This window comes from Natator depressus, chromosome 1 (assembly GCF_965152275.1).
Source record: "Natator depressus isolate rNatDep1 chromosome 1, rNatDep2.hap1, whole genome shotgun sequence".
NCBI classification, from domain to species: domain Eukaryota; kingdom Metazoa; phylum Chordata; order Testudines; family Cheloniidae; genus Natator; species Natator depressus.
Window position 1 is genome coordinate 242,837,346 of NC_134234.1, and position 21,831 is coordinate 242,859,176.

The 21,831-nt window shown below is 41.2% G+C and overlaps 1 protein-coding gene across 2 annotated transcripts in view; it reads right to left on the minus strand.

The window, feature by feature from the left end:
• SYT10 (synaptotagmin 10) overlaps window positions 1-21,831 on the minus strand; it is a 58,110-nt gene that overhangs the window by 14,753 nt on the left and 21,526 nt on the right. For both annotated transcript variants that reach the window (XM_074939770.1, XM_074939780.1), the window contains exon 4: window positions 641-761. In XM_074939770.1, the coding sequence (XP_074795871.1) occupies window positions 641-761 (121 nt within the window). The remainder of the gene's footprint in view (window positions 1-640; window positions 762-21,831) is intronic.

Here is a 21,831-nt window from a genome sequence, read left to right on the forward strand (position 1 = left end):
CAATTTAATGCCAACTGTATCAAAACTTTCTACTGGCTATAGAGATTTTTAATGCTCCGCTAAAGGGGTGTCTTCTGAAGAGCATTTCCATTCTGAAAAATGTCTTTGGTACAACAAGACTGTGGATTTACATGTTTGCCTCGCAGTGCTTTCTGTATCAAGTTTCAGTTTACAACTTTAAAAACAAAACAAAATAAACAGTCCTGCAAACTCAGCCTGAACTCTAACAGCCAACCAGTGTTTTATCTTACTCAGCATCAAAATAATAAATGTTGAGATGGCCAAATTATACCCTCTCTTTCACCTGCATAATCCCATTGTCTTCAGTGAGTGCCCTCAGTGACTATTGCTTTCAATGGCTTTGCATGGAATTGTTTGGAACTTTGTAAACAATTTGGTTGATCATGCAAAAGATTAAACAGAATCCTCATTTCACTCTTTCTGAGCCATGTTGTCTCTGCACAGCTAATAAAAAGAAAACGCAGGAAAAAAAACAACCCCTATTTTTTCCACAAAACTGAGCAGATATGACTCAGCATATTCAAAATATACATATTCATTGAGTAAGAAGTTGTTGTTTTAATATAGCTACTTTTCAGATCGGAACCCCACGTTGTTAAGTGAAAAGAAGAATACCCACCCGAAGCGCCAGTTACATCCATGGCTTTGAGATTTCTACATTTGATTACTGTTAACGTCATTCGCCCGGCAGTAGGTAAATAGCAAAGGGAAAACATGATTTCACCCAAATCTATGCTTTCCTGAAAAGGAGAAATATGGTTAGAATTTTGTGCATTATGCAAACAGTTCAAACAATCCAAAACTGTAGAATCATTCAAAAAATGAATGCGGAAACCTATTTTGCTGAAGATCCAATCTCATTTAGATGTGTTTATAAAGAGATTATAAATAAACTTTTCCAAAAAAAAATATTTGAAGTACAAAAAATAATTAGAAATGGAAGAATATTGTGGTGACTGGCTTTTGAGTTTCAGATTGAGGACTTTAGTTCAGGAACAACCTCAGAACTCTGATGTTCCAGGCTGGTGGGACCAGAGGCATGCTGCATTCAGAGTGAGGAACAAGGAATGCTGAATGTAGGATCCTTGCATGCCATGGCTCCTTAGAAGTCATGGAGAGATACTAATGTCAGCTCTGGAAGGGACTTCGTGTTCTACCCTCCCAGCCAGGCAGTAAGGTGGTGAGGTATCAGCCTAATGTATATTCACATAAATTTAAGCCCATTCCACAAATGTGTGAACAATTTGTGTGGATGTGAAAAATTTGCCTCATTTTGTGAGCATTTAGAGAGGTCATTGTACTTGTAAAAGTCATCAACATGAAGCTCTTTACCATTTCCTTCTTCTGTGTTCTATTGGTCAGATAGAAGGAAGGAAAGAGCAAAGTAGCATTCCCTACACTATCTTGTTCCTTCCTGGGTGCAACACAACCTTTAGGAAGGTGATGTACAAACCTGGGAAAGATGGACAAAGTCCAAATAAAATTTCTTCCTATGGAACTTACTCATCACATTACATAGAGATATTATTTACATACAGGAGAGAGACACTGGCCAGAGATGGAACAAGGAAATAAAGTGGCCCTGTTGCATAAATATGAAGCTTGAGAACTGAAGGATAAAAAAAGAGATATGAATTATGGAGCCTTTCTCCCACGCATGTGTACAGTAATTTCCCTACAAACCAAATATATTTGAAAGCAGATATGGTAGATATTTTTCAGGTATGTTTCTTCAGTGAAATCAACAAACAAACAAACACTTTTTAAACCTTAAAAACACAAAAATGGACAAAAAGAAAGTTGTATAGTAAGAACTAAAGGCTCAATCCAAGACTAACGGAAGATAAGGGAGGTCTTTCCATTGACTTCAAAGAGTTTTGGCTCAGGCATCAATACCTGTAGTTATATGGGTAGTGAGAGATGTGCTGTAGATACTTAATCTTAATACATTTGAAGTTGGCTTATAAATATATCATGTTACTGGGCCATTTATGGTCAAACAATTATGGTACGTGGAGGAGAACGTGAAACATTTTACCATAATATGCCGGATTAATAACGCCTGTGTAGAAGATGATACACAGTATGTTGCTGATAATTATGGGCCAGATTGGGACTCTTCATTCACATTGGTGAGCAATTACTCTCATGAGTAGTTTCATTGACTTCAATGGGATTTAAGTGCATGACTAAATTTAAATATATGCTTAAGTACAGTCTTTTGCAAAGGTGGATGTAACCACGTGCTTCATTGCTTTTCTGAATCAGGGCCTCTAATTGTAGCTCTAAATTTGAGAATGTAGGTTTCAGAATAGCTTTAAATTATTTCTTGTACCATTCATAAATACAAATAACTGATTGCCCATGTGTGTGAAAAAAGCGAAAAATAGCATATAACTTAAAAATTGGATGGTGCCTGCCTGCGAGTCCCAGTGATAATTCAACCTGGTGACGAACAAAAAATGCTCTTGACCATGCTTGTAGTTGTTTCCTTTACTTCACAGTGACTCAACAGACTTTCTGAGCTTCAGAGTAACCCATAGACATAGTGACAATCTTGGAAGCTTATTTAGATTGAATTTTGTGCAGGTCATCTTATATCCCATTCACATATAAAATAGGTTTCAGAGTAACAGCCGTGTTAGTCTGTATTCGCAAAAAGAAAAGGAGTACTTGTGGCACCTTAGAGACTAACCAATTTATTTGAATATAAGCTTTCATGAGCTACAGCTCACTTCATCGGATGCATCCTGTGGAAAATACAGAAGATGTTTTTATACACACAGACCGTGATAAACACCCATTTTTTCATGGTCTGTGTGTATAAAATCATCTTCTGTATTTTCCACAGGATGCATCCGATGAAGTGAGCTGTAGCTCACAAAAAAAAAAAAAAGCTTATGCTCAAATAAATTGGTTAGTCTCTAAGGTGCCACAAGTACTCCTTTTCTTTTTGCACATATAAAATAGTTTCCTTGGGGTTTTGTTTTGAAAATTAATAGGTTAATAGGCCTGTGCCTATGCAATTTTCATTGCTTGACAAAGGTTCCAAATATTTCAAAATGACTTTTGCTCACATTCAGTCCACATCAGATGGAACTGGCCACTTCACCTCTTCTCATACCTCTTATTTTGTGACACGTTACTTTCAATTTTATAAATTACAATGCATTAAAAACACTTCTGGAAAATATGAATAAAACATAAACAAATGAAAAGAGCCATTTTCCCACCCATTCACAAAAGGGGTGAAAAGCCTTAAATTACCTTTAACAGTTTTGTCATATCTGCATGTTTATTCTAATACAGCCCTTTCAGTTATTAGTACTAATTTACGTACATGGGGCCAGATTATGACCCGTGTATTTGTATGCAGAAGGTACTCTCTTTGCATGGATCCCACCCCATTACACATTGAAAGAGAGTGTAACTACCTTCATACCACCATCCCCTCCACGTCCCCTGCCCCCGCAACAAATACCCTACAGATGCTTCTTAACATAGTCTAAGATCCATGCTGGGGGAGGGGATAGAGATGGACTGGCCCAGGTAAGGGAGTGGGCTGGCCAGAGGAAAGACAAGTGGGACACACATCATCCTTCCATTTAGTCCTGTGGCTATTAAGAGAAAGAGCTAACATAGCCCAGGTGGTATGATCATTCCTAAATAGCCTTTAAGACCCATGACCTGAGGGCTACCACAGCCAAGGGGATGCCTTGGCAGAGTCTCTCTTTGGCTTTATCATGCATGTTAAGGTTTACAGCTATGATTTGTGATCTTAAATGGGAGTTTCTCTTTTAAATTAGATTTCCAAACACTTCTAATGGAAACAAATGAAACCACAGTTCCCAGAATACTCACGTAACCTAAAGTGTCGGAACGTTTGTATCATTCTTTTTTTGTTAATGGCTATTTGTTTACTAAGCATGAGCATGGTGCTCAGCACCATACCAAAAGTACAGATCGGACACAGATTGTTCCTGAAGTGCTTGTACAATTACAGCTGGGCAAAAATTAATGAAAGAAATTGCAAATGTTTTTCAAAATTTTAATGAAAAGTTGTAAGCAAAATTTCAAATTTACTAAAGGAGTTGACCACTCCATAAGCTAGTTGTAAAAACAGCAAAATATGTTGGGGGGAAACTTTCAAAAAATAAAAATCACAACATATTTTTTGGACTTTTCAAAATTAAGAATGTTTCCCCCTGCAGTTCTACTTACAATCTAAAACACAAACAAATATGGGACAGGAAGATCCAGAGGATGATGGTTACTTAGATCTTTTAAAAACATTTCTTACAAATATCATAATTCAAGTGAGAGTGACATATTATGACTTTGTAATGTCTAATCTTTGGTTCAGTAGGCGATTGCTAGAATTATTCATGCATTAAAAAGCTGTCATTGAAAGTGTGTGGAGATGTAAGTGATATTGTAATGCAAGGGTGAGATAGCAGTATAGCACAAATTATGTTATATTTGGGATGGACACATTGTGCCCAATTCTTCCCTCAGAAAACCAGATGCGGGGGTAATTTGTTATACTTGAATGGAAAAGTTCTCATTGTACAGACTTGTAAATTCTTAGGATAGTTACTATGTCTTCTTCTCTGCATTCTGCAGTGCTTAATAAATAATAAATAAATTAATAATTCATGGCTCTGGATCATCCCTTTTTCATCCATTTAAATATTCCATATACAATGTAGATGGAAAATGACCTTGAAAAATTACTATCCAAACACCAAGTATTTAACAATATGTTGGACATTGAAGAGAGTATGCAGGTTACCTTGAATATAAAGGAAAACATTATTTCTAAATTTCCAAAGTCTTCTCTGTTCCACATACTGTTACATATATCACAGAAGGAAAACTGAGTCATCTGGGAAGCATGGATATCACAGGAAAAGTAGGCTATTTGGAATGGCCTACACCAGTTGTAATAGTCTTATTCCATTGCAGTCCATTTATATGGTGACTGTCTAAAGTGACCATCAGTTAGGAATAGATTGCAGCTGCTTTCAGCTATAGTACAGTAGATCCCTGTTCACCCAAGCCTCCATTAGCCAGCTTTCCATATTAACTGAACAACCAGCACACACCCTGAATGGTTGCTGATGAAACAACTCCGTGATTGTGCAATGAAAAAGAGAACCTTTCATCTAAAACAACGCAAACTGTTCAATTTTTTCCAGCCATTATGAACGAGTGCTGCTGTAACTACCGCTGTGCTGTATACAGTATTGTATTTTAATGTGATACTTTATGCATATTATATATTCTTATTGTTGTTAGTTGTTACCATTGGTATTGCTGTTTGTTGCAACTTAAAATGCTAATTTCTGCATTTTTAAAAACTGGTACTGGTTACTAGAAGTAACGTTTCGTGTATGCTGTAAATAAAGAAGAGCGCTATGTTTTAATGCTTTTCCAGGAGGGGTCAGCTAGTTTAAAAGCAACTCTGCATCTTTAAACTAATGGATAGAAAGCTCTTAGCCCATTCTCCTGATTGTGCAAATTTTGGATTATCTGATCTGACCTTGGTCCCAATTAGGTCAGATGAACGGGGTTCTGCTGTGCGATAACTGCTCAGGTGATTTCACCCATTACACTGACATTTGTGCTCTGATGGCTGCACTGCTGGCCTATTGTAGAGCGAGTGTGCTTTAGAATCTTACTACTAGTAAATCTGTTTTTTTTATTTAGCGTGTGCACAGTCGCCTTGCCAAGTGATGGCATCTTCAGTGGCGTGATGCAGTTCTTCTAGGCCACCGCTGAACCTAGTCAGCAGGCATTCGTCGACCATGTGCGTCATCATCTGTGTTGCTCCACAGCTGCACAAAGGGCTGTCACGAAGGCCCCAGCGATACTGGTTGGCTGCACAGAGACCTTGTCCGGTCCGGAACCTGTTCAACAGGGACCATTGGTGATGGGGCAGGTCAAAACCAGGCGGGAAAATTGTGGGGTTGGCAATGAGGGACTGGTTGGGGATTATAACAGATATCCATTCCTCTTGCCAGAGTGTTTCTGCCCTAACATCCTGGTGTGGCAGATGAGATCATAATGGGCGACGTGATGGCAAACGTGCAGCTGGTGGTTTAAAAAGGTCAATGTGCAGCGGCAGGCTTGAGTTGGCGCATACTTTCTCCAGTAACTTGCCAGTGGCAACCTCTCGTCCGATATGAGGAGGAGCAATATTGCTCAGAACTGGGAGCCATGGGAGTGGAGTCGGATACAGGGTGTCGGAGGTGATACGCATGGTGGCATGTAACTACTTATCCACCAGTTTGGTGTGTGACGATCGGCTCCATACTGGTGCACAATACTCCACCACCAAATATGAGGTGGCAAGAGCTGACGTCCGCAGAGGTGGGGCACGAGCACCTCATGACGAACCTGGCAGTTTGCTAAGAAGATTTATTTACTAAATAAATTAGTAAATCAGGTCCAAATGCTCCTCCCAATGTCTGGGGCAGTGGGGGAGGGGTATATTTCCATCCAGGGTGCAGAGTGGCTGAAGAGCAGCTCCACAGAGGTTACTATGGCTCAGTGAGCCCTTTCATGGGACTTCCCGATCTCCACAGGCTGAAGGCTGTGTTTATGCCTAGAAGCAAGGCTCTATACCCTTGCATTGTCTACACATATATCCTCCAGAGTAGCTGCTGAACTGCATCCATGGAGCAGGAGGCTGGTGTTACCCTTAAATGACTAAATAATATATAGTATAATCAGTCTACCTGAGGGAAACTTATTGCCCTATGTCTTGTGACAACAAATGAGTTCTGAATAGACTGGAATAGATACCATCCCAAAGTATCTAATCTCATCTATGCCATTTATAATGTGTCCATCACTGAAGAATCAAGGTATCAGAATTGAAATGAATGTTTCACTGAGATAATCCGTAGATTCCATCTCAAGATCCTCTGTCACTGGAGACTGATACCACAATGGTGTCTAGAGAGAACTGGTATGCACAGATTGCCACGAATGACTTGGAATTCTCTTGCTCTCTGGGTTCAGTATAAGCCATTTCCATATCCTTTGGAACAGTCTCCTGACTTTCTATTTTTAATTTAATTGTGGTGGCACTGATATCTATGTGAGAGGCGTATTTTTGGTAAGTGTGGAATGGAGGTTACTAGTATTTTTGTTCTGTTCTTCTTTTATAGATCTGTTACGGCACGTGGTCCTGTTTCATATTTGTATTAATTATGTATATTTTGCTAAGATATCCAGAAGCATATGGGAACAAAATATTAAAATGTATGATTATAATATATATGCTGGGCAGTGATTCATATAGGTGAAATCCATCCTTGTGCAGAGGAGTAGCACAAAGCCTATGCACCTCCTATTTTGAGGGCTTGAATAGTGCATATGTAAATGACACTAGCAAAGATAGAGTTTTTGTCCCCCTCTAGAAGCTGATACGCTACAGCTCTCAGCTACTAGTCAGGGTTCTTTAGCTCAAGCAGCAGAGGTTCATACTTTTAGTGCTGAAAGTCCCATATTCAAACCAAGCTAATGGACCAAGCAAGGATGTATACGTACACACACAGAGAGACTACCATGAGATGTGGGTCTACATAGCTGCATCTACACTTGCAACTGTACACAGTTACATGTGTACTGTTATGCCATAATCCCCTTATTGTCCACATCTGAAGCCCTAAAACATGTCCCTGAAAGAGAGTAAAAAGCAAGAAAGCTAGTACACCCGAGGGGTGTGGGTAAGTGCATGCCTCTGCTGGGGCATAGCCTCATACTCATTCTACAGTGTAGTGGAGATGAGGGTTAGGGGTGTGTACGAGGTCACAAGTATCAATAGTCTTCCAGGGCCATCCCTGTATTGAACCTTTTGCTGCCTCAGCCTTAGGCAAAGGTCCCTGACCACGCTTGGCCAGCAGTAGTAGTGACCTGAGAACCTCAGAAAAGTTTTCTGGGTGAACTCTATCGATCAGCACAGGCAATCATGGAGCACATTCCAAGAGCTGCTGCCTGGTCTCTGGAGCACACCTGATCAATGTGTGGTCAGAATACACCATCCTTTACAACTTCACCCAACAGGAGCACAGACCTGTACCTGGAGATTTTTCAGAGGCTGGAGGAAACGGGCATTTACTGGACTCCATCCTACTGCCAGGAGCTCATGAAGCACCTCAGACTCCTGTACCAAGGGTGAAGGACAAAGAGTTGCTCAGGGGTGGGGTACAGGGGGATCTAGCTCATGCCCATGCTCTGATAAGGTGGACTAGGTGCTCTTCAGGGCTGCAAGAACAGAGTCTGAAGTGACTAGTGACTTATGACCCCATCCTCAACCCCACTGGCTTCATCATACAATGGGACACCAATGACAGGCATTGGGGACCTTGGAGGAATTCCTGGAGGAAGCCCTGGGAGTCATGGAGGAGGAGAAGCATGTGATTCTGCCTCTACCTGTCAGACCTGGTTGAGGAAGCCCTCCCTGAGGAGCCTGAGGAGGACCCAGAGACACTGCAGGAACCAGAACCCAAGGCTGGTAAGTTACAATACACCCCCACACTCCCTGGAAATATTCCCTCTTGCTCCGGTGATACATGCCTGAAACAGCCCCTTGCCTTCAGCCCCCTGCTCCAACCTGATATGATCCCCAAGCCAGACACAGCTGTAAATCAATTATTTTATTGAAATTCCATACACCACTGCAAAGTATTTAGCAGAAACTATAACAGATAATTAAAAAGCAGTCACTGTGAACCTGTGCCTGTGTCTTTCTTGGTCAGCACTGAGACTGATAGCCCTTTGGCTGTGCAGACTCGAAAGGAGGGAGGAAGAGACGGAGTGGGTTTGAAAGGGCCCAGGTGGGGAAAGAACAGTTTTGTGACATTTATGTTTGTTCAAAGACCCCAAACCACACTTATCCTCCATCTTTCCATCCCCATATGAATGGGAGCTGCATGGAAGCAAGATGGGGGTGGTTGGTGGCTTGGGTGCTGGCCTGCCGATGTTTGGCAGTGGAAAGGGAACTGTCTGATTGTCCAGCGAAAGCCATAGTCATTCATTCTCCCTGTGACCATTTCAAATGTTTATTACTGTTCCCAGTCCCTGGTGTCTAGCCTCTCCCTGCACTGAGCCACCCTGCAGTAGCCAGCAGAAGATAGGGTGGGTGAAGCATCTGCTTTGCCAGTTGCACACACACAGTGCTATGTCCCTTAGCAGTGGAGAGGTAACAGGCTTGAGGTGTTAATCTGAAAGTTCAGGGAAGAAAATACACTTGCAGCACAGCTACCCGTTTCCCTGTCCTTTTCCAGTGCTGGTTGCTGGACATGGGGCCTGAACTTTCTGGTGATGCAGGGAAGGTTAGGGGGTGGGTGGATGTTCATTGTGGTTCTTTGTTCCTCTTCCATGGAACTCTGTCTGCTAGCTTAAAATACAGTCAACTTCTTCTTGAATTGCTTCCCAGTCCTGTAAGCATAATTCAGCAAATGTTTGGTGTAGGAGAGATTCAAGCTGGTTGTTCAGGTTCTGTGGCAGGGCAAATGTGTTTGGTCCACCTTTGTAGCTCTCCAAACCCCTCCACTCAGCAATATGTAGAGAGGTGACCTTCAGAAGAAACATTGCACTGGCATAGGAGGCCAGATCTCCTCCACAGGACTGGTAAACCACCGCTCTTTTCCGTCCCAATACCTCAAAAACTGCTATGTTCTCCAAATGATGCCTGTCTTTTCAAGAACAAATAGATGCCTGGTAATGTACCCCCAAAAGGAACCAACCCCCACCCCAAATGGCTCCTTGATGCACTGTAAACATTACAACATTTTAATAACAGTACTGCAGGAACCTTACCATTATTTGCCTCAGCTCCTTCCTTGTGGGCTGCAAAAGTTGTCTGAGAAGGAAGGATGCTGTAAACAGTTGGATTCCTGTGATATTAAAAAGTATCAACATTGTGGCCTTCAGGAGCACAATTAAGTTGTGTGTGTGTTGGGGAGAGGGTGTTCATAGGTTCCTTCAAAAGAGAAATGAAATATAACACTACCCTTGTGTTTGACTCAGCAGGATGTTCTGATGCCAACGGGGTACCCATTCTGCCAGGAGGGCAGGAGCAGCACTGCAGAGACAGAGGAGGCAGGCAGACAGACCTGGAGCATCTGCTCATTGGAATACACAAGAGAAGTCAGGAACAGTTTTGCTTTCTTTGGGCATGGGACAATCAGGCTCTTAGGTAGGGTGGGGCACTGATGAACCAGTTCCTGAATCTAGAGCAGGGGTCGGCAACCTTTCAGAAGTGGTGTGCTGCGTCTTCACTTATTCACTCTAATCTAAGGTTTCGCGTGCCAGTAATGCATTTTAACGTTTTTGGAAGGTCTTTTTCTATAAGTCTATAATATACAACTAAACTATTGTTGTATGTAAAGTAAATAAGGTTTTTAAAATGTTTAAGAAGCTTCATTTAAAATTACATTAATATGCAGAGCCCCCCGGGACCGGTGGGCAGGACCCGGGCCGTGTGAGTGTTGCTGAAAATCAGCTCACGTGGCGCCTTCGGCACGCGTGCCATAGGTTGCCTACCCCTGCTCTAGAGTCATGCCACAGGGAATGGGAGTATGCCCCTTGGGCAGAGGATCATGCACTCATGCAGTCACTAGTACAGCTGGGGGTGGAAAGCTTTTGAGACCCACCTGCTGCTGTTGCCTGGGAACAGGCAGCACCTCCTCCTCTCCCTACTCCTCTTCCAGGTGCCTCACAGGCTGCTGCTGATCCAACACTACCCACTCCACAGTGGGGAGGAACACACTGATCTCCTGGCACAATACCCTTCACTGGCACCCAAAAGCCCTTGCTGGGAGAACTCCTCCAAAGCATACAGATGTTGAAAAATGAGCCTGAGCCCCACCCAGTAGCCCAGCCAGTGTTCATCCCTCACATTCCATGCAGGAGATGTCCCCTCATCTCCCCCACACTTTTTCTCATCTAGTCCCCCCTTGTCAGGGGAAGGGGCAGGACAAGGAGACAGGTCCACAAAAGTAATGTTTGCACATTGCTCAGGGAATTTGATCCATTTTTTGGTTCATTCGCAGAACCTGTTTTTGTTCTATGTTCCATAGACCTTTTAAATAAAAGTTATTGTTCACTTCACTTGGGTGGGCACCTTGCTTTCCAAGTATCATCAATGGGATATTTCCCACACATTTGGGATGGGTCAGCAGGATGGATAGCAAATGACTATCAGTTCTGTAACTTTCTAATGCAGTGATGCCATAGAAAGACAATGAATTTTCTGTCCCTCCCACAAATCCTTCCCCCCCTGCTGCCATGAATTTCCCAATGTTTAACAAAGAGAGAGAGAGAGAGAGAGAGAAAAGAGAGCAGGGTTTATGACAATGAACAAAGCTCTGAAAAAACTGTTGCTGTCCAATGCACCAGAACGAAAATCAGAGGATTTTACTTAAAATGTCTTTATGGCTTTGTCAATAATTTAACTGACAATACAGAGAAAGGAAACAAAACTAAACTAACACTGAAGATGTCTTACGCTGAGCTGTGCTTTTACGACTCTTCCTCCTTCACCCCGTCAAATAGTTGCGACATGCAACCAGGGGAGTACTCCCGCATAGCGGCTGATCAGTTCTGTGATCACTAGTTGCAGAAAACATTGTGAAGAAGGAATGAGTGAACCCCCCCAAAAAACCTTACAGAACTGTTTTTCAGTTACTTTCAGAATGATTAAGTACTCCTCAGAGAGCACCATGAAACAGAGTTGTTAACCTATAACAAAAAGATCACTCAGTGCTGGCGCTGAATTGCTTTTAAACCCTCGAAACCAAAACCACAGCCAAAGGGATTGACCCTGAGGAGGAACCCTCACATAATGGTCTGCTTTCATTTGGTACATTAACATGGGTGAAATTCTGTGGCCTGCGTTGTGCAGGAGGTCAGACTAGATGATCATAATGGTCCCTTCTGACCTTAGTATCTATGAATCTATGAAACATAAGCTGCAGGGATCAAAACCCACCAATGGATGCCACAACACAACTATATAGCAATGCTCTATTGAGCTTCTACAGCAGCACCGTAGCATCACATAGCATCCTTTGGTGTCCCTTGGCACAGACCAAAGTCACCTTCTGGCCCCCCACTGTTCCACGGTGTGCAAGCAAATAGCACCACAAATGTCTCTTGCCCTCTAGGAGCTGTGTGCGCATGTTTGGGATCTGGCTGCCTGTCTTGTGCCTGCTCAGTGCAGAAGTATTCCCCCGTATCCTCACATAAATTGGGCAAGGCACAGCATACCACGATTATGCAAAATGCATAGGACACATGGGTATCCAGAGGGGTCCAACAGTATCACCAGCAAGGTTTCAGCCTCCCAAATACACACTCCACCATCATTCTGCAGCTACTTAGTCTGTAGCTGAATTCTCTTTTTCTTGGATCAGCAATGTTGGGAAACAACTTCATGAGCCAAGTTAGGAATGGGTCTGTGGGGTGCCCCCAAAATAAATGTCAGACCAGAAACACTGTATATAACCACGTCATTTCTGGGGAATAAAGTTCCTTCTTTCCCCCTGCAATACAATCCCAGTCCCCTGAGCACCCTGGCATCATAGACTTTTCCTGTGTCCCCAACATTGGTGATCATGCACCAACCACTGTGGTCCATCAAGACTTCGAGAATGAGTGAATTGTAACTTTTTGGTTCACATATTCACTTGCCCCCTTTGGTGGATAAAGTATTGGGATGTGTGTTCCCTCGATGGCCCCTGCACAGTTCAGAAACCCGTTCCTCTGAAATCCAGCTATTATTACAGGGACATGGGTTATGGCAATCACTTGTGGGCAGATCTCAGTATTGATAGCCTGGCAAACCTATACAGCCACCACCCTGACAGTTGACTTCCCAACCTCAAATTTGTTTGCAACTTACCAGTAGCTGTCAGGTGCTGTAGCCACCCGCTTCTGTACTGGTATGGGTTTCTGAAATTGAGTGGCATGGCACTGGAGGGTCGGTGCCAGCTCGTCACATAACTCCATGAAGGTTTGCTTCCTCATTTGGAAGTTCTGCAGCTACTGGTCATCCTTCCAGGTTTCCAAGACGATGTGGCCTGACCATGCTGTGCTGGTTTTCCAGGACCAGAAGTGGCAATCCAGCCATGAGCATACTACTGCAATCGCAGAATTCAATATATCTGTTCCATGGGACTATAGTGGATTTTCATTAATCCTCTCGGTCAGCTCTCTTCAGCATCTCAACTATTTCTGGACCAATTCCATCCAGTATAAGTGAATGAACCTGATGAACATTTGTCCTGCAAGCAGGAGCAGAACCATATCATCAGGGACTTGGCTCTATGTCTTCCACACGGTTTGGTAGAAAGGAGAGGTGAGTGAGAGTTGCCATTGCCAACTGTGTGAAGGTAGCATCTAGTACCAGCAACACAAAGCCAGGCAATTCCCAGAGTGTCTCCTGTGACACACAGGTCCCTGGGATACTGTCCCTGCAATGGTAGTGCTACCATCTTGTACCAAATATGGGGCAGCATGGACACAGGTATATATGCCTGTGCACAGTGTCTAGCTGTGCCCAGCACTGCATATGTAGACACTTGGCACTGGTATGGGTTCCATGTATTAGTAATACTTGGAAACGTACATGGGGTGTACATACAGACATAGCTTATATATTTTATTCACCCGCCCATAGTATTCTTTTCTAATAGTTTGGGTCCCTCTGGGTAACATTTTTGAAGGTGCCTAAATGACATAGTAGCCAAAGTCCCATTGACTTTGAATAAGTTGTAGGCACCTAAATCACTTAGGTGCTCTTGAAAATTCTACCCTATATCACTTTATGTCACAGCAGTTCACCTCAGCCACCTGACCAGAGTATCTCAGTGCTATCAGACTTCATAAAACCAAGGTGTAGATTGTCTGCAATGTTCACTTTTGTATCTCCAACACACTTGTTTATATGACCTGTGACTCAAGAGATACAAGCACAAAGAATTCCAGTCCAAAGTTAATCAGATAAGTATTTATTTAACTATAACATCAAGAATTAAGCTTGCCAGAGTTTATTTTAGAAGCAGACTTTTATACTGAATGTTTTATTTTATTCATAATGGCTACAGGTTTTTTTCTTTTTTTTTAGGCAACTCCAGTGAAGTTTTCCAAATTTCATTAGTGTATTGTGAGTTTTTCCTCTTCTTAAATTAAATTAAATTAAAGTTTCAGTTAAGAGCTAGCCTTACTGAGAGATACTGCTTTACTTTCAGATCCACACTGCTCATAATGATTCACTGCCAAAGGCTTGCAATAACTTGTACAAAAAAAAAAGCAACACTGAGAACAGATACAATAAAACATCCACTTGGTGGTGAGTATCTTTTATCTATTTGTTTCCTTGTTGTGAACACAAGCCATTATACAGAACCGTGGAACTGAAACAATGGTAAGCACTATACCAACTTACATTTATTTCTATTGCTCCCTGTTTATATGACTAGCCAATATATTTCTGTCATGGTGAGGCAAGAAAGAAATACAAAAATAGGAGAAACAAAATTCAAAATAAAGGTGTCCACTATTCATATCAACTCTATTATTTAACTATAAAATATAGATTCCTTAGACAGCATTAAATTCTTATCCTTCACCTAGGGACCAACTCTACAACCACTCCTAAGTGACCCTGTACATGTAAAACTCCTGTTAGGTTCAATGGGAGTTTTTTGAGTTCACTGTCTGTCAGCTGGGAGCTTGATCCAGAGGCCACTGAAATCAATGGATAGATTACCATTGTCTTGTAATCACTGTCATCTGGCCCACTGGAGAAAACTAAAGCTCCACCCATTCTCTACCTCTACCCACCTGTGTGGGAGAGGTAGCAGCAATTCTGCAAATGCTGCTAGGCATGATGCAGGTAACCATGCAGAAGTGTAAGGAGGTGCCTCATACGCCCTTGTTCCCCGGTGGAGTGCCCAGGATGGTCCATGACATGGCCCTTAGGACTTTAGTTGCTGGAGAAAGCTTCACTCTTTCCCACTCAGACACAGACTTATGGGTTTTCCCAGTTGTTCTCAATGGTTTCCATATCAAATGTCTTCAGTACACAATTAAAAACACAGTTCTATAGCTGCAAGCCCTGCAAACTCAACTGGGAATCAAACAACGTCCTTTCCTACTCTGATAACATCATCAGAAATTCTAACCCAAATGAGGCATGTTGGTGAGGTAGCTAACCTGAAGCCTGTATGCCTATTCCCTGCAATATCAGGGAAAGATATTGCAATAAGAATGTAGTAATTCTGTTGATGAGAGAGCTGGGACAGATTCCATCTCACTTTCCAATAGCTTTGTGGGTTCTACAGTGCTAACAGGAACAAAAGCAAACAGGGAGCAGATCTGTGAAGTAAGAAGGTGTCATTTTTGCATTATCATTTTTCTGACCATAACTGTAGTCTAAGCAGTTACTGTATTGTCACATCATTATTCCCTCTCTGATTTTTCAAACTTCCCAGGTAACTCAAATTAACTCCTTCAGCAGCATTTCTCGGTTCACTACTGCCATGGGCTAGTTAGATGTTACAAGGGCTTGGAACTTTATATTGTTTTATTCATGCTAGTTGGTGATTAATTGCTAGTATTAAAATAATAACGATCCATTTAATTAATACTGAATTACAATGGACATCCCCTAGAGTACTGTTGATGACATTAATACCATTCAGATTATTACAATGAAAACCAGAGGAATTCATAACCATTTAGGCTATTATTAATCAATATTTAGTCACTTTACCAGAAATTTCCTGTTAAATACGATATAAATGGTTTTTTAATACTAGATAGTGTGTGACAATAAAATAGCAAAAATATTTGTGGGCAGCATTTTCTACTTCTATATGCCATTATGTAGATTTCTAGCAAACCATTCTACACATCTTCGTTATCACCACTTGTTGGTTCACTTTCCAAATGAATCTAATTTACGCTATTATTTTATTAAATAGTGAGTCCTTTTTCAGTTCCACAAGATGACATTAAAAATACCTACAATGGTCTCATCTCCCTCATAGACAGTGAGCTCCAGCAGCATCAGTTAGCTCTAGTACACAGTCTCTAAGTGTTACATTATACGATACTATTTTGAAAATCCAAATGATTTAGGACCCTATTCTGCCACTTTTACTCACATTGAACAGTACCTTACTCTGGAATACTAACATTAATTTCAACAGAAAGCTGGCAGAATCCGTCCTGAGATAGTTTGAAATGACAGTAAAGCACAAAAAAGATGTTTTCTGATTTTTAGGGACATTTCAATGTTCCTGGTTTCCATCAAAAAATGTCCGAATGAGTTTTAACATACAGAACAATTGCACATTCCAATATCCAATCAGGGACTAAATAAAACAATGTTGAAAAATCAGATTATTTTGTGGGTTGGGTGGAAATTAAAGAGGAGATGGGCCTTGGCCTCCAAGAGCCTGATAGAATTGCTCTCAGAATTAGGTTACAAAAATTATAACTGCACTAGAGAAACCAGTGTCATCTCAATGAAAGATTACATAGGACCCAAACTAACAATTGTGATGTTTATCTGTCTGTGTATTATGAGCTCATCATTGTGGTATTTACCTTGTAAAAAATTACATGAAGTCACATGGGCTTTTCAAAAATGCCTCAGGCAGATAGGAGCACTAATCCTATTGACTTTCAATGGAATTTATTCTTTTCAAAACACCATCCCCAGATGATATTTTGTTCTCTTCCCTTATTCCAGGCACATGAATTTCATTCTTTTTTTCCTTCCCAGCTTCATCTATTGACTTAGTTATTCTGTTGGGAGATTAGTGTTATTGTGGGAAGCTAGGCCACGGAGATGGGTTTTACGTTTTGACCTGAAGGCAGTGATGGCTGGTATTAAAAGCTGCTGATAGCGCAAACAACATCAGCATGTCCAATTAGCCTCTATCCATAACTACAAGAATAGCATCTGAAGCCTGAATAGGTCTAGAGCGAGGTATATGTGATTGCCCATTTTTAAAAAAATGTGGTATACAAACACTTACACCCTATTCAGTAATACCTTCCACTTATTAATATTCAAAGTGCTTGACAGACAATAATTAATCCCATATCACTGCTTTAGCTCTTGGATTTAATCTTCACTCACAATACTGTGTCTATAAGGATGCATATCTTGCACCATTACTATCTCCAGTTTACCTATGGAGAAACTTTGACACAGAGATGTTAGTGACTTATCCAAGGACAACGGAGTCATTGTCATAGCTTGAACTAGGAGTCAAGAGTTTCTTGCTCCAAGTCCTTTAATCAGAACACTATATAGCATACCTCTTCCTATTGGTAGTCTGGTATCCAAACGTGCAGAGGCACACAAAGATTAACCTGCATAGATTCTACATTTATATCAATAAAAAGCAGAGATTTTATCTGTACTTATACAGTACCCAGTACACTGAGGTGCCCATCCTCATGGAGGCCTTAGGATCCTACTGTAATGTAAATGTAAATAGTATCAGCTATCGCTAATGTGGCATATGGATCAGATTTAGAAAGTATCAGAGGATGGAAGGTTATACAAGAACACTTAAACCGGGCTGGAAGGAGTTAACGTGGCTAGGTAGGCTATTCACTCCACAGGCTGCACCTGCAGGAAGAGCCAGGGAGCAGGGAATTAATTGCAAGCAGGCTCAGCTGGGCAGGAAGAGGCAGAACCTATAAAGCCAGGAAGCTGGCAACAGATTGAGGCAGCAGTCACTCCCTGGGAAGAGGGAGGAGGGTTTGGAGCTGGTACTCCCAGAAAAAGTGGGGAACCAGGAGTGGTAGAAAGCAGTCCAGGGAAGAAGCAGTAGGGGTTGGGAGAGTACAGCCCAGAACCGCTGGATTAAGGGTCCCTGGACTGGAACCCAGAGTAGAGAGTAAGCTGGGGTTCCCTTACCAGCCACTAAAGGATTGGCACCTGAGGCAGTGAATGGGAAGACTGCCCAGGACTGCTGAAAGAAAGACTCTGATAAACCCGGAAGTGGGAGGACAAAGGATCAAGTCACGAAGAGAACCCTGTGGTTCCTGAGATGAGAGAGGAGCTGCAGACATGAGAGAGAGATGGTGTGACATCGTGTGACCACATGAAGGACGTCGATCATGAGAGCCAGAGTGACCAAGAGGAGGCTCCAGACAAGCAATGAGTGGAGCACCCCATGACAGATTTAGAAATATAAGAGTCCAACCCAGCAAGGACTTCACATGCCAAATTCTCATTAAGACGGAGTAGACTATTTCTTTTACTGGGGTTCTTTGCATATTTCTTTATATTAAAAACCATCAAAGTGCAGCTGGAAGGATTCATTTATTTCTTCATTGGTTGCCTTTCATTTTTTAAAAATCAGTGGATACAATGAGCATGTTTTGTGTGCATACTGGTTTCATTTTCTTGAACCCTGTTACAACAGATTGAGTGAAGTCTATGACTCCAACCTTGGAAAAGGGATGGCAATACACTTAGGCACTCTAAGGGAGCCGAATGTGACGTATATGGACTCTCAAAAGCTTTGAATAAGAATCAGGTTCCATGGATCTAGAACATCAGATACTCCCAGAGCTTCCATATATCTGCAGCCCCTCATAAGGAGTCCAAGAATGCATCATTATCCTGGATATGGTGTTAATTTAAATTCTCAGCACATTTTACTGTTTCTATCAAATGGAATATCTTGATATCGTTGGGCATACTAAGAAATTTTACATAAAATATTTAAAATTCTCCATCTCTAAATTGACAACTATGTGTACATATGCTTATGCTTGCAAAATGCACTGAGTTTCTTATAGATTTCATTTATTAAAAATACTACATTTCTATGTGTAGTAAATATTACCTAGATGTATCTCTTGTATATAACTAATTTCTACCTTGCATGGTAAGAAAAAATGACATAATAAAATCAATATTTTCTGTAATATAATTAATGCAAGTGTTCAAAAAAATTTCTTCTGTACATAACATATTGTTAGTTAGACATCTATTACAAAATTTCTGTGACTGGCTGAAGATTCCAACTCACACATTATCTTTTCTCAAATGAATATGTCCATAATAGTTGGGGGGGAACGGGAGAGCCAGTAAGTTGGTCTACACAATGAGACAGGAAAACTACATTAAAGTTAATTTAAGACAGAAGAAGAATACATTTCATGCTTTTGACCAGAAAATCCTGGTTGAACTACAGCATAGCTCTTGGAAAGACATCCAATCTTGATTTAAAGACTTTGAGTGATAGAGAATCCCCCATATTGCTATGTATATTGTTCTAATGGTTAATTACCCTCACTGTTAAAATGTTCACTTCATTCCTGGTCTGAATTTGTCTAGCTTCAGTTTCCAGCAATTGGATATCATCATCCCTTTTTCTGCTAGAACCAAGAAACCTGCCACCAGAAACCTTATGCCCATGTAGGTGTCTTTTAATGTAGAAAGGGGGACTAAGGGAATTCTTAGCCATACTCTACTTGCAGAACAGGACATGAATATTTGTCTGTGGGAGGGAGGTGGTCCTGGGAGGGCTTGAAAGTCTGAGGAGATGCGACTCACCCTTTATTTGGTGAGTGTTGCACCAATCCCCAGATACAGACCTAGGGTTGGCTCCCAGTTACCTACAGTGTCAGTAAATCTCTAGGCATGCTTCCTGTGTACTGGAAAGCATGCCTGGACCCATTGGCCAGAGGTAATAAACCCCACAAAACAAACAAACCTGTCCAAAACATGGGGAAGATGTGAGTGAGGCAAGGGGGAAAGAAGTATCAGAGGAATATACCTATGGGTGGTGTCTCATTCACTTTGCTCCTGCTCCAGACATTCAATTTTTAAAATTATCAGCTGATCACTAATACGGGCAGGCCAGCTTGTGATGAAATCCATTTCCACTAAAGCACATTCACGTACCCAAGCATAGCTTTTCTCATTCCACATTAATGGCACTAAAGGAAGCAGAAAAGTGCATAAGTAAAAAAAAAAAACTGTTTAAGGCGTAAAGTTTACTCTCAATGTCTGCTGAATCAGTTTGAGCACCTACTTCTCAAGGCATGACCCAAATCCTATGGACTTTACTGGCCGGATCCAAAACCTTTTGGCATCTTACCATTGACTTCACTAGACTTTTGAATAGGTTCTTAGAGTATAAATTCCTCTTCTTATCTACTTAAGCATTGCTTAACCCAGTGCAGAATTGGACCCTCAGTCTTACAGTTTCTGCAATGTAAGAACTGGAAATCGTTAACACTACCCTGATTTTCATGAATATAAAATAGCTAAAATAAACTCCAAAATAATCCAAAACACAAGTTCATGGTAGCACATTCCAGCTTGTATATGTTAGTGATTTATTATAGTATAGTTTTATTTTGCCAGTAAAAATAATCCAGTCAACTACTGAAAAAATGTTGTTAATAATTCAAAGATTCAAAAAGTCTATAAAGTCCCAATATGGTTATACATAACTACAAATTACTTTAATTTTCACATGTTCATTGGTAGTCGTTTCTAAGTGGTAGCCACTTTGAAAACAGGCTATTTGCACTACTTCAATACTGTACATAAAGTTGTGTTTACAGTTATAAGCTCCTTGCTGAATGACTGAAGCTCAGAACACAGCCACTACTTCCTAAACTGCATACTTATGATTTGAAATTGTAAAATAGTGGGTTCATTAACACCAAACAAGATACTACCACGCTAAACTAAGCACTATAATTAGGCGGTTTTGTTTCTCAATGCTGAGGAGAGTTGTACTAATATCAGCAGCCAAGAACAGCAATAATTCTCAGCTACATGCATATTAGCATGTCTCTCCCAGTAGCACCATTTGGTATGGCATTCTAGTCTGCCCCAAAAGATGTCCAATAAGTTTAGAATGAAGAGATCATTTTGGTTTATCAAGTAAAAGGTTTGCATTTTTGCCTGGTCTAAAGGACCAACAAACATTTAAATGTAAAATCTCTCAAAACCCACCAGAATTAATAATAATAAAAAAGCAATGCCATTGGGCTTCTTTTCTGCAAAGAACTTAAGGCACTCATTGAAGTCAAAGCATGTGAAAGTTAAATACATACCTAAGTGCTTTGCTGGATCAAGGCCTATGCCAATGGAAAGCTGGGATTTTAAGTTTTAAGCCCTGAATGTTCATTGGAAACATAAAGAGATGTTAATATTTTTACCTCAGCTGTAATTTCAATTAAAGTCTAAAAGACCATTTGAGTCCCATTTGCTGCTGACATCATGAATATTTGCTGTTTCCACCTTCAAGAGGAAGATGTTTGACTTATTTAGATATTATAGTATGATACTTTCTCTACTTAGTCTGATTTGCTTGTGAAATCATCAGCAGTATGAGTCTCAAATGGCCTATTAGACTGCTCTAGAAGAGGGAGCCAGATGGTTTTTCTTTACCTTTTGTGTGACTAACTGAATTTTCAGATATTTAACATACTAAAACAAATGTATTAGCTAGTTGACACTCATGCTTTATCATCATCTATAGGTAGGGCCCTACCAAATTCATGGCCATGAAAAATGCATCAGGGACCGTGAAATATGGTCTTTTGTGTGCTTTTACCATACAGATTTCACAGGCGAGACCAGCGTTTCTCAAACTGGGGGTCCTGACCCAAAGAGAGCTGCGGCGGGGGGGGGGGTTACAAGATTATTTTAGGGGGGTTGCGGTATTGCCACCCCTTACTTCTGTGCTGCTGCCTTCAGAGTTGGGCAGCCAGAGACAGGCGGCTGCTGACTGAGGGCCC